This window comes from Biomphalaria glabrata, chromosome 11, assembly GCF_947242115.1.
Source record: "Biomphalaria glabrata chromosome 11, xgBioGlab47.1, whole genome shotgun sequence".
NCBI lineage: Eukaryota > Metazoa > Mollusca > Gastropoda > Planorbidae > Biomphalaria > Biomphalaria glabrata.
Window position 1 is genome coordinate 39,544,497 of NC_074721.1, and position 12,626 is coordinate 39,557,122.

Consider the following 12,626-nt stretch of genomic DNA (forward strand, 5'->3'; position numbering starts at 1 on the left):
TTTAAGCAATTCTCCCCTCCCCCAGTAATATAAATGTGATTTGCTTACGCCGTGGTAATATATGTCAACCTATACAAATAAATTGATTGTACCCAGATTTCAAGTTTTAAATGCGCTTTAGAAGAATTGATTAAAATAATAACTTTCAAGTCTAGGATGTTTCGTCTTCCATTTCCTATACTCTTGTATGGTAGATAAAGTATACATAATCAAGTTTGCTTATCTGTATTCGTATCTGCCTATGCTGTAGAATGTAGCAGATCCATGTTTTTTTAATTCTTGTCTTGTATCTAGCTACATGTAGACTACGCCTACAACTTGTATAATGGATTTTTGTAATTAAGTTTACATCTGTATTTTAAAGATCCTGTTTATGCCTAGATTAAACTACATATCCTTAAGCAATTCAAACATGGCGGAAAGAAAAATGTAAAGAGTAAGCTTTTTGGTGTATCAAAATGTACAAAATAAAGGAAGTGTCTGTCTGTCTGTCTGTACAGGTTATTTCTCTCTCACCCAATCGGGATCAAGTTGAAATTTTGAACAATTATTTCTAGTACCTGATAATCAATTTAAAAAAACAACAACAACCAATTAGTGAATTAACTATTGGTAATTAAATATTTCGTTTGGTATATATAGACTTATAGATGAGGTATTATAAGTTGAATTAGACCTCGAATTCAAGTCATACAACTTTCTAAAAGATGTATTTTAAAAAGCGATCACAGAAACATTCATCAAGATACACCCTTCTTCTCTCCCCCCCCTCTCCTTTTCCCAACTGGTCCAGGCAAGTGATAGGATCATATCGCATTGAGAAAGCATGAAGTTAAACAAAAAAAACTAATAGACACAACCTAATATAATATTGCAATATTTATTAATGTTTTTATTTCTTATTATGCATTTAAAATGCGATCACGGTAACATTAGCGCAGGTACCACCTTCTTCCCCCCCTTTTTTTTTTCCCCCAATAATTTTACTTTTTTTTTGGGGGGGGGGGGTGATTTCTCTCTTAATATCCTTCCTTCGTTTATTTTCTTACATTTTTCGTAAGTAAAGTTCCCCTTTCAGACCAGGTGGTCTATAGGGCAGATGATCTTAAGGTCATCTGTTTCTTTTGCCAACGGTTAACGAGCCGAGTGTCACGTGGCCAGTACAACAACCAACAGTCTTTACTTTCTTAAAGTCAGGTACCCATTAGAGTTGGGTGGACTCAGGGGCGCCTAAAAATGCCAAATTTCAAAATCAGTCTTCACCAAGATTCTAGCCCAGGACCCCAGATTAGGAAGCCAAGCGCTGTAACTCAGCCACCGCGCCACAAATAAATACATGTCTTCCATCCAAAATGCTGGCTGGTCGTTTGGTATGCGCTTTTCAATGGTCCCAAGTTCGATCCCTGTCCGCTTTCAATCTCTGCCGCCCTACAAGAGGTTTGAGCTAGGGCGCCCTAACCTTTGCTTGGGATGGAACGTCCTAAACATGTCAAAACGACTAAAATGTCAGAATATAAGGCTTGGGTTCGAGTCTGAAGCGCTAAATTTTTTTTATTTTTTTTTTAAACACACTGTAATGGCATTGTCTGCCCTGCGATCCGAAAATCTAAGGATGAATTAACGAATTTCACATGACTTCGCAAAAGTAATTATAATATATATACACTTTATAAATAAATAACTATTATTGTTTACAAAGTATTTCTTTTAATTATCAGTTACACTCATGCACACACGTATACATACATACACGTCTAGACCACCATCCACATAAGCACTCACACAAAGATGCATTCACACAAAAACACACATACACTCACTGAAAGACACATAAGTACGCACAACCAACCACACACACACATTCACACATAAAAACCAGTTGTTTATAAAAAGTGATTTGCTTATAACCCCAACACGTATCTATGTTTACACACGGGGCAAAACGCCTTTGTAACTATTTTCTTTAGGTTATAAAGCATAGACTAATTCTCTTTTTTTTTTTTTAAATACCGTTTTTTTTTTTCTTCTTATAATGTTCTCCATGAGAAACAAGGGCTGGCTTATTATTTTTGTTTTATCCAGGGCACCGCGGAGCTTAGCAAGCAACAGGGGCGAAACTGGGAGGAAAAAAAGGGGGGGGGGGTTAGGAAATTCGCAATTTAAGGCGAAACGAATATTTTTGTTTCAACAATGCCACAAGATGGGCGACTTACAGAATTACCTCCACCCAGAGTTTCTGAACGTACCTCCCCCCCTCCCTTCCACCACGTCGGGCTGGGGGTTTTCTCTTCTATCTTCTTTGCTCTCTCTCTCTCTGGCACCAGTCCCCCTTTACCCCTGCTCTTTCTTCAGGTCACGTTATACTCATCTTTGAAAACTAAGGCATCCACCCCCCTTCCCCCCGCTACTAAAAAAATATATTCTTTTCTTTTGGTTTCACTTCCAAAGTCACCTGCCAATCTTTGTAAGAGTCTCCGCCCATCCGGTCTAACTGGTTTGCAAGACGCTTTCGTATTGGCTGCCCTCTTCTGGGCGCTATATAAAATACAAACAGTGCCTGCAGAACCTTTGGCGATGTGCAGCAGACTCTTTAGGTCTGACTGCTTTGCCAAAACGAATGCTTCAATTTCATTATTTACCAACAATTTAAAGTCGGCCAAGCTAACTTTTTAGTTAGCCGCTGACCGATTCCGTTTTGATTTAGGGATTACAATTCTTGAGACCGACCCAGCGTGAAAGAAACACACAAAAATAAACCAAGCAAAGTCCAGGGTTTGTTGCCCTTCCCGAGACGCAACGTCCAGGGAATACTGACCAGTGGACACTCGGTCCCTAGCTGTGACATACACAGAGTTGGGACACGGTGGCTGATACAATGTGGAAAGAAGCGCTGCTATTTGTCTTGGCCCTCCTCGTGCTCATCAGAGCAGACGATGGTAAGTGATTGGCTGCATTTTGTTATTTCCGGTTTTTAAGTCACTTGGCGTGTACTAATGTGTGCTGCTTGACGGGAGCGAAAATAGTAGGCAATGTGTTTGTATACAGTATAGTGGAGCTCATTTCAGGGACGTCCATTTAGGTATGCTTACATTCGGGCACTTAATGGACATAACCTTTGGCTTAGCTGATTAACATGCACAACTAGATAAACACATGCATAGGCCTACACGTAGGACGTAGGCTAATTATCTTCTCTTTTGAGGAACGCCTGTAACTTATATAAATAAGACATGTAGCTATTCCCATTATAAGAATTTTGAATTAATTTAGTGCACAAATAGCAAAACCAGAAGTCGCCTGCCTACACAGCCGAGGGTTTGAGTTCGTAACCTAAGTTTAAGACATATATATATATATATATATATATATATATATATATATATATATATATATATATATATTGATATAAGATTATATATTGTATTATATAAGATAAGATATTTACGAAAGTGCATGTTTACCCTGGTCTAATGAATATCTGAGGGGGGTGGGGGAAGGTGAATGATGACATCCTTGTTAACCGTTTTTACTCGATGTCAACTTTGCAATTGATTTATTTCCATTAGGCCACTTCAATTAAACTCAGAAATATTCAATTAATTAATTAAGTGATTCAGGCCTTAAAAAGTAAGTTAAAATCGACACTTTATTTTTTTAAAAGTGGATTTCAGAAAAATATCAAACATCTTTTTTTAAAAATCACATTTCCCTTCTTCGCTATTGTTAGACTGTAACTTCATTCTTTGCTATTGTTACAATGTAACGTTATTGTTTCACTATATTTACACTGTAACTTCGTTCTTTCGCTATTTTGAAACTGTAACATCATTCTTTCACTTTAGCTATAGCCTACTGTAACTTCATTCTTTCGCAACTGTTACACTGTAACCTTATTCTTTCGCTATAGTTACACTGTAAATTCATTCTTTCGCTATATTTAAACTGTAACTTCATTCTTTCACTTTAGCTCTACATCATTCTTTCCCTCTAGCTATGCTGTTACTTCATTCTTTCACTTTAGCTATGCTGTTACTTCATTCTTTCACTTTAGCTATGCTGTAGGCTAACTTCATTCTTTCCCTTTAGCTATACTGTAACTTCATTCTTTCGCTATAGATATACTGTAACTTCATTCTTTCGCTATAGATATACTATAACTTCATTCTTTCGCTATAGATAAACTGTAACTTCATTCTTTCGCTATAGATAAATTGTAACTTCATTCTTTCGCTATAGATATACTGTAACTTCATTCTTTCGCTATAGATATACTGTAACTTCATTCTTTCGCTATAGATATACTGTAACTTCATTCTTTCGCTATAGATATACTGTAACTTCATTCTTTCGCTATAGATATACTATAACTTCATTCTTTCGCTATAGATAAACTATAACTTCATTCTTTCGCTATAGATAAACTGTAACTTCATTCTTTCGCTACAGATAAACTGTAACTTCATTCTTTCGCTATAGATATACTGTTAAATTTAAAGGACGATTGAATCGGTTTCACCTTCACCTAAATACATGAATGCTTCATTAACAGTTTCGTGTTTAAGAATAACTCTTGCACTGACCCTTATCTTCCCCAAGCTGAAACATATAAACAGAAAGGGAAATCACTAGTGACAATCGATACGAATGTAATTTTCCTTTTAATGAACGATAATTCTCATTACAATATCCCCTCTAAGCATCGCTACAGTTTACACTCCGGGCTTCTCCAATCCACTAAGAGTCTTACCAGGTTTTCTGGACTCTTACCTTTTTTCTTTTTTTTTTTCCCTAGCAGAGAAAAGGTGAGGGTGTCCATTTTGTAAGCAACACTGCGTTTTTTGTTTTCATTCAAGGGACATAACCTCGTTTCAGTGAATTAAGGTCAGCAGGCAGTAGTTACATTGAGAAGTGCTCAGGGTGAAAGAGACATTTCTTCTCTAACTCGTTTGATGGACACGTTTATTCATCTTTTGTAAAATTTTACTCAATTTTTTCATAAGCTTTCTGTGCGTCAAGACTATAGTATATGTGAGTTCTGTGACCAGATCAGGTTGATCAGGGGCGGCCTTAGCAATGCGCGGGGCTCTGAGCAAGTGTAACGTGCGGGGCCCAGAGCCGTAAGGGTAGACTATACATATACCGTACCACATCACGATAACGGGCTAATCCGTCTCTGACGCTGTAACAATAACAATTCAGTATGTCTGCCTATAACGCTGTGGGCCTTATTTTTGTTACAAAACACAGAATATTACGTAGGCACCGTTGGCTTACTATTGGTCGCGCTAAGTGCATTATATACTGTATTGTAATTGTTCTGCATAAAAAAATTCTTTCAACTTATTACGTATGTTAATGTAAGTTGATATTTCAAACAAGCGCTTTGACACCAGTGGCGTAGCAAGGTACACGTGAGTCTGGGATCAAGAATATGGTGGTGGGCCCCCCTCCCTCCTTCTCCCAAGAGATCAACAGGTTGAGTGTGACCAAAAAAAAAAGGTCATCATGACATGATCCTGTATGTATCAGTGCATTGACGTTTCACTGTATGCTCCAGCTTTAACAAGCAGGTCTAATTGTGTTCCAACAGTGACGTCCTCTAATCGTGTCATGACACTCAATGCTTGTAGTATGTCTTCTAAAATATAAGGGCTATCTTTTAAGAGGGCCCCAGAGGGCCACCCCCCACTAGTCATGGCTAGGGGCGCAGAGTATCCTTCGAAATTCGCAACGCCACCGTTCTGGCGCCAAATTTAGTTAAAACAGCGCCAAGATACTTCTCTCTCTCTCTCTCTCTCTCTCTCATGCAAACACATACAAAGCCCTAAACATCTACATTACGTCAGTCTAAAAAAACAAACAACGCACGTGCGGTCCAAATGATTACTTATATCTTGAGCTGCGCGTGCTGTAGACACCACAGAAACACCGGAAAGAAGAAAAATGGGCCACGTACACACTATGGGCCACATTTTTTTTTTTTTTAAAAAGGTAATTCTTTACGTCATGTCAAAGACTGAAAAGGTTAAAAAATCGGAAGCTTGCCACTAGGAAAGAAACGAAATAAAAAGAATAATAATTCTAGTAATGCGCGCCACCTGTTCGTCTGCTATCAAGACTGGAAAACATCATTTTTTAAAAAATATTATTTATTTAGAATATGGCTGAGCACACGCCTTTATAGCAGCAATAGGTCAAAGGTTTTCTTTTGACTCGTGGGGATAATCAACTAAGCATTTTTTAGTGTAGAAGCTTGAAAGTAAAACCCATTAACTATGTAACTGTTCGCGTAAAATCATAATATTGTATTAGATATTAAAACGTTTGAGGAGGGGCAGGAATAGGAGAGGAAGAGAGAGAGAGAGAGAGAGAGAGACAGAGACAAAAAAGAGAAACAGGCAGAGAGAGCCAGGAAGAGAGAGAGAAAGAGTGAGAGAGAGAGAGAGAGAAATAGAAAGACAGTGACAAAAAAGAGACAGAGAAAGAGATAGAGAGAGGCAGGAAGAGAGACAAAGAGAGAAATAGAAAGACAGAGAGAAAGAGTCAGAGAGACAGGAAGAGAGAGAGAGAGAGAGAGTGAGAAAGACAGACAAAAAGAGATACAGAAACAGAGAGAGAGACAGGAATAGAGACAAAGAGAGAGAGAGAGAGAGAGGGACAAAGAGACAGATAGATAGAAAGAGAGAGATAGAAAGACAGACAAACAGAGACAGATACAGAAACAGAGAGAGAGAGACAGGAATAGAGACAAAGAGAGTGAGGGGGGACAAAGAGACAGAGAAAGAGAGAGTTATAGATAGAAAGACAGACAAAAAGAGATACAGAAACAGAGAGAGACAGGAATAGAGACAAAGAGAGAGAGAGAGAAGGAGAGAGAGATAGAGAGAGAGAAGGAATCAACATAATTTCAACGTTAAGTATTACATTTAGATTGTCCTATACAGAGGCATAGCTAAAGGTGGTTAGCTTATGGCATCACCTCTCAACCCAAAGACCCCCTCCCCCTTAATTTACTATAATTATTTTTAAATATCAAAGTTATCTTTAGTACAGAACGTTCAGGACCTTGTTCGGGTGTCTAGCTAATGCCAATTCATAAGAACACTTATCGTCTGCTTGTCATACCCCTGAAGGATATTACCATCTGCAGTTGGCATCACTCGCACTCCCCCTCCCCCCCCCCTCCCTTTTTGTTTTCCTCTATGCAGCGTCGTTAGGCCTACAATTTGAGGATCCTTACAAATAGGCAACTACGCGTAAATCGTCAATTTAAAGTATATGGTATCTTTAAACACGTGTGTATGCTTATAAATTATATTATTCAAGACCCTTTATACCACTACACACAATCAATTATCTGCATTTATTATATTAACTCCACTGATCGGGGTATAAGAACACTAGGTAATACTGCAGTCGTCTCCCCTTTATTCAGTGCGCAACTACTACCTATAAAAAAATTGTGTTGGAATAATTGCTAATCCTAGATCTATATAAATAAATTATGTTTAGGGTAATTTAGACATAGACTCTAGAATTAATTTATTAGTAGTTAAAAGTTACGTAATCCATCACTGAGTATATATAAATATATAGGGACGCATTATTTGGTTATTATTTATCGAACATTTAACTGATATAACATCATACATTATTGACAATTTTGTGTGCCAACATCAGTATACAATTTAGTAGGCTAATACTAGTGCATTTTTTTAAAATCACTATTAAGACTGCAGCCAATTTTAAGTTATCTAATAATATGCACTATTCAACTATCATTTTCACTGTATCAGGGCCGGCCTAAGGCATACACAAACTAGACAGTCGACTAGGGCCTCAGACCTAGGATTCAAATAAATATTTGAGAGAGATTAGGAGAGCTCTATGGATCTATGTCTACTGATCTAGCTCTAGGTCACTTTTACATATCAAGCATAGCAGAACGCTAAGGCTCATTTGGGGCCAACCAAATTCACTTCGCCTAGGGCATACCTAAGGCCGGCCCTGACTGTATAATAGTTTTAACATTTCAAGACCTTACATAAGAGACTGATTTGGATTTCTATTAACAATAGACCTAACATAATAGCAATAACAACATTAATATACCTTTAGTAATTGCACCAATTATCAGTATACATTGTGAGCAGAGGCCTAATTGGTGTAATGAGCTACAGGCAGAATTGGAACCATCTTGTTTATCTTATTATTATTACTATTATTAAGCTTATCACAATGAGGGGAGGGGGGAGGGTGAAATTTCCATACTCCTTCCCTGAGGCTAAAAGATCAGTGAGTCTAGTGTCAGTGAGTCTACTCCTTGAGACGAACCTGCCTACAACTGTATTTCCCTACCACCACCAGCACGAAACCAGTGTGTAGACCCGGTGACCAAAGCCGTTATCAAAGACAGAGAGTCCTACTTCCCTTACAGTGAGAACCCTTGCTACAAGTGCCAGTGCCGGCGAGGCAAGCTCAGCTGTGAGAATTTGGAGTGCAAGGACGTCTCTGTGTGCCCAGACGGCTCCGAGCCCTTCACTGTGGAGGGGGAGTGCTGTACGCGTTGCCCAGGTACTTGATAAATCCTCAGTCCATTTTTGGCATATGTGTATATCCCTTCACCACAGCAGAAGTATGCGAGCACAACGTCTAGTTCTTCCATACATTTTTTTTTTGTTTTATGGATGTTTTTAAACTATTTTTTTTTAAAGTTTGTTTTGCTGGCATGGTAACAAATTACCAACTTATTATGCCCGTCTTGCTTATATTAATTTTTAGAAATATACGCTAGCAATTGTGGTAATTTTATCTAACATAATGAAATGAAAAAAAAAAAAGAAATACCAAATATATGAGCTACTAATATGATATTATACCTATTTCTCTCTCTCTCTCTCTCTATCTATCTATCTATCTATCTATCTATCTGTCTATCTATGTGTCTGTCTGTCTGTCTATCTATCTGTCTGTCTATCTATCTATCTTCCTCCCCCTCTCTCTCTCTCTCTCTCTCTCTCTCTCTCTCTCTCTATATATATATATATATATATATATATATATATATATATATATATATATATATATATATAAGGTTTTAAAAGTACCTAAAACATCACACCAGTACATATCATAATATCTATATTGGTCCTTCAAAGTACAGCACATTTTTCATACTAATATATTGATGTAGTAGAGTACTACCTGGTAATTCAATTCAGTTACTTTTATAGACTTAAAAAACTAGAACATTTATTTAGAGTGATCCCATTACTGAAACTAAAATAGCAAAACAATAAGTGTCTGTTTGTCATTCTAATTAGCCCTAAATGAGAAGCCTACGAGGAATTCCTTTGAATCTATTGATTGACAAATTATATCTCAAATAAAGCGCTAATATTTCTTAAAGAAAGTGTTACTAACTTAGGCCTACTACTGTAATCAAAACATAAATATTAAGTGATATTTAAGTCTTATTACATCATTCTGTCTTTTCAGATCTCTCTCAATAAAACATATACATGGTTGAACCATACGCTACAAGTGAATATTCGCTTGTAACAAGAGTAGGCTTATCTGTAACACCATTACTTAAATTTAGTTATTGAGACTTCAAACTATGCAAACGTACATGCTATTAATAAGTAATAAGATAAGATAATTGTAAAGGTCCAAACAAATGGAAATTCAGTTTGACTACGATTGAGTGGAGAAAGACAAAAGATAATCAAAATCCTACTTCAACCTCTGTACATATTACACCCTTACAAACACACACATACCATACTACTTACATATATACGCATAGGCCTATATATTCAAAAAATATGTTTAACTCTAAATTAGGAGGAACATAGGCCTACTGGCTCTCTGAATTAAATCCCTGTTAAGATGGAAAATTAATTTTAATACAAAATCATTGGACTTAATATAGTTTAAATATATAGTTATAGTTTTACATTAAAAAAGAAAAACATTAGCCTATGGCATGGAATGGATTGTTTGATTTATCATGAAAACCCACTGATTATCGAATGTAAAACATCTAATTGACATTACATTATCAAGCGTAACAGTCTATATAATTTTTTTGTTTGTGTGGGAATTAGTTAATATCAAGGATTTGCCTCTTTAGTCACACAAGAAGTTTGTAAGGGATAAGATCGTCTATCGAGACGCAAAATGACATACACACAGAGAGAGAGAGAGAGAGAGAGAGAGAGAGAAGAGAGAGAGAGAGGGAGAGAGAGAGTTGGCATTAGGATTAAGAACTCTTTAAAAGAAAAGTTAAATTGTGTGAGTTTTAGTTTTAGTGATTTGTAAATAAAAGATTCTAGACCTAGGCGATATCTAGATCTACATCTAGATTTATTATAGATTTAGATCTAGATTAAGTCTAGATCTAGACATGGATCTATATAAATGAAAATCTCAATAAACCTGGGTTACTAAACCTGAATAGGCCTACAATGACTTTTTGGCCTAAAAATTATCATTCATTTCAAGCAATAGTTCGTTTATAGTTATAGTTTAGTTTAGTCTTACTGAAATTCTGAATACTCAGTCATAACTCATAGACTGTTAGTACTGTTACTCACTGTTAGACATCATTCAGATGATTCACAGTGTCATAGTCTCATACTGGCTAGATTATTTAATTATACCTAGATCTAAATAGTAGGTCTAGTTAGTAGTAGTAGTACTAGGTTAGTAAGTTAGTCGGAGTCCGTGACTCATTTAGTGTTGGTATGTAAATACTATCTAGAGTCTAGTATAGATCTAAATCGGAGAAACTCAGAAAGAAATCTGACGTGCCACAGAGACAGCCACAAGCAGAAATATTATATCTAGATCTATGTCTATATTAATATAAATATAGCCTACCCTATCCTATAACTATAGGCTACAGGTTGTCCTGCTTCAAGTAGGGAATATAAATTAGGTAATGTAGACTGATCACACATCACTAATGTAGATTACATGTGTAATAATTTACTATAAAAACAGATAGCTTTGACTTTGGTTTTAATTTTAATGATCATGTAACTTTGAAAAATCAAACATATTTTACAAGGTGGCTAAGCCATTAGCCTATTAGATTTCATACAACTTTGTTTTACAGAGCCCTACCTTGCTTTTGGATTTTAAAAATTTTCACCTGCATTTAAAGTAAAGAATGGCAGATGTTGTATTTTTTCCCCATTAAAATAAAGTGAAATACAATTAAATGCTCATCAATATTTTGTTTTATTACAGGAGTAGTAAATGAAGTTGCTAGAGATAGAGGTGAAGCTGCGGTTGATACGGTAAGTTGATGCTACGGAAAAATATTTAAACTATTCCTTTCAATCCTAGTTTTGTATCCTTGTAAATTTTTTTTTGTGTTAATTTAAACAAGGCTAGAAAAATAGTGAAATTCAGCCGACTCCTTTCATTTCTACCCTCTGAAATTATTTCTAAAAGTATCTGATATTTCAGTATGCTACTCTCTAGTAACTTTATACACACAAGCAACACATTTAGGAACTTACAAACTTAATCTATGCCCAATATATTGACCACAAACATATTTCTGTATTAAAATATAATAGAAATACATAGAAAGGAAACACAAGTAACAACACAGGATGTTTGGGCAACACAGTGTTTATCAGCTTCAAACAAATGAAAAAGACAAATAATTAACAGTTAAAACTTGTCAGTCCGATGTTGTTGTTGGCTATCCAGACAGAAAATAAAAAACTTTGTTGGTGTAAAGCAGGGGGAATTGGAAAAGGGGGTGCAGTCAGATCAAGATGAATGGGTGTGACAAAAACAACGACATAGTCTTTGTTCACTTCTCATTTTAAAGACATGTGTGCTGGTTGCTTATTATATGGTTTGTTATATAAATACAATACAAACATTATGGATAAAATAACTTATTTTTGAAAGATCAAGTATCCATGTAATGGAGTTGCATGTATTTTTTGTATGGTAATTTTATGAATGAGGTGTTTAAAAAGGACTTTAAGAATTTTTTCTTTGAATTTTTGTATCAGTCAGCTGCACAGAATCAACAAGCGATAAACAGTGGAGATAAAGCTGGACCTGCCTATTCGCCTAATGGATATTTTGCTGCTGTAAGTTTTAAATTGTACCAAAACAAGGGGGCTTGGTGACTGGGTGATAATTCACTAGGCTTCATAACCGAGTGGTCTCTGGGTTTCAATCTCTGTAAAGACTAGGATTTAAAATTTCAGGATTTTTTGGATGTCCCCAACTCCACACCCCCCCACCCCCCCCCCCTGATATTAGTTGGGGGAAAGTAAAGGCGGTTTGTAAATGTGCTGGTCACGACACCCTCATTAACCATCGACCATAGAAACAGATGACCTTTATATCATATACCTATAGATTGCAATATTTAAAAGGGGAACTTAGCTTTTTACTACTTTTTATACCAAAACAAACTATTATGAAAATAATGTGTGTACGGTATTTGTTTTTTACAAATCTGAATAAAAACAATGTAGAGAAAAATTAGGTTTTCCAATGTATAATAAGTTGTTTGTTACATTTATGTAACACAAATTATAAATGAATAGCTTCCTGGCTGAATTGTATGGACTTGAGTTTGCCATAAT

General features: G+C 36.1%; 1 protein-coding gene across 2 annotated transcripts in view; it reads left to right on the forward strand.

The window, feature by feature from the left end:
* The first annotated feature begins 2,556 nt into the window (after nt 1–2,556).
* LOC106054960 (collagen alpha-1(I) chain-like) overlaps nt 2,557–12,626 on the forward strand; it is a 40,998-nt gene continuing 30,928 nt past the window's right edge. Inside the window, exons 1-4 of one of the 2 annotated variants that reach the window (XM_056004745.1) lie at nt 2,557–2,936; nt 8,368–8,574; nt 11,257–11,306; nt 12,042–12,122. In XM_056004745.1, the coding sequence (XP_055860720.1) occupies nt 2,876–2,936; nt 8,368–8,574; nt 11,257–11,306; nt 12,042–12,122 (399 nt within the window). In that variant the 5' untranslated portion in view covers nt 2,557–2,875. The remainder of the gene's footprint in view (nt 2,937–8,367; nt 8,575–11,256; nt 11,307–12,041; nt 12,123–12,626) is intronic. The other variant, XM_056004746.1, reaches the window with a different exon arrangement.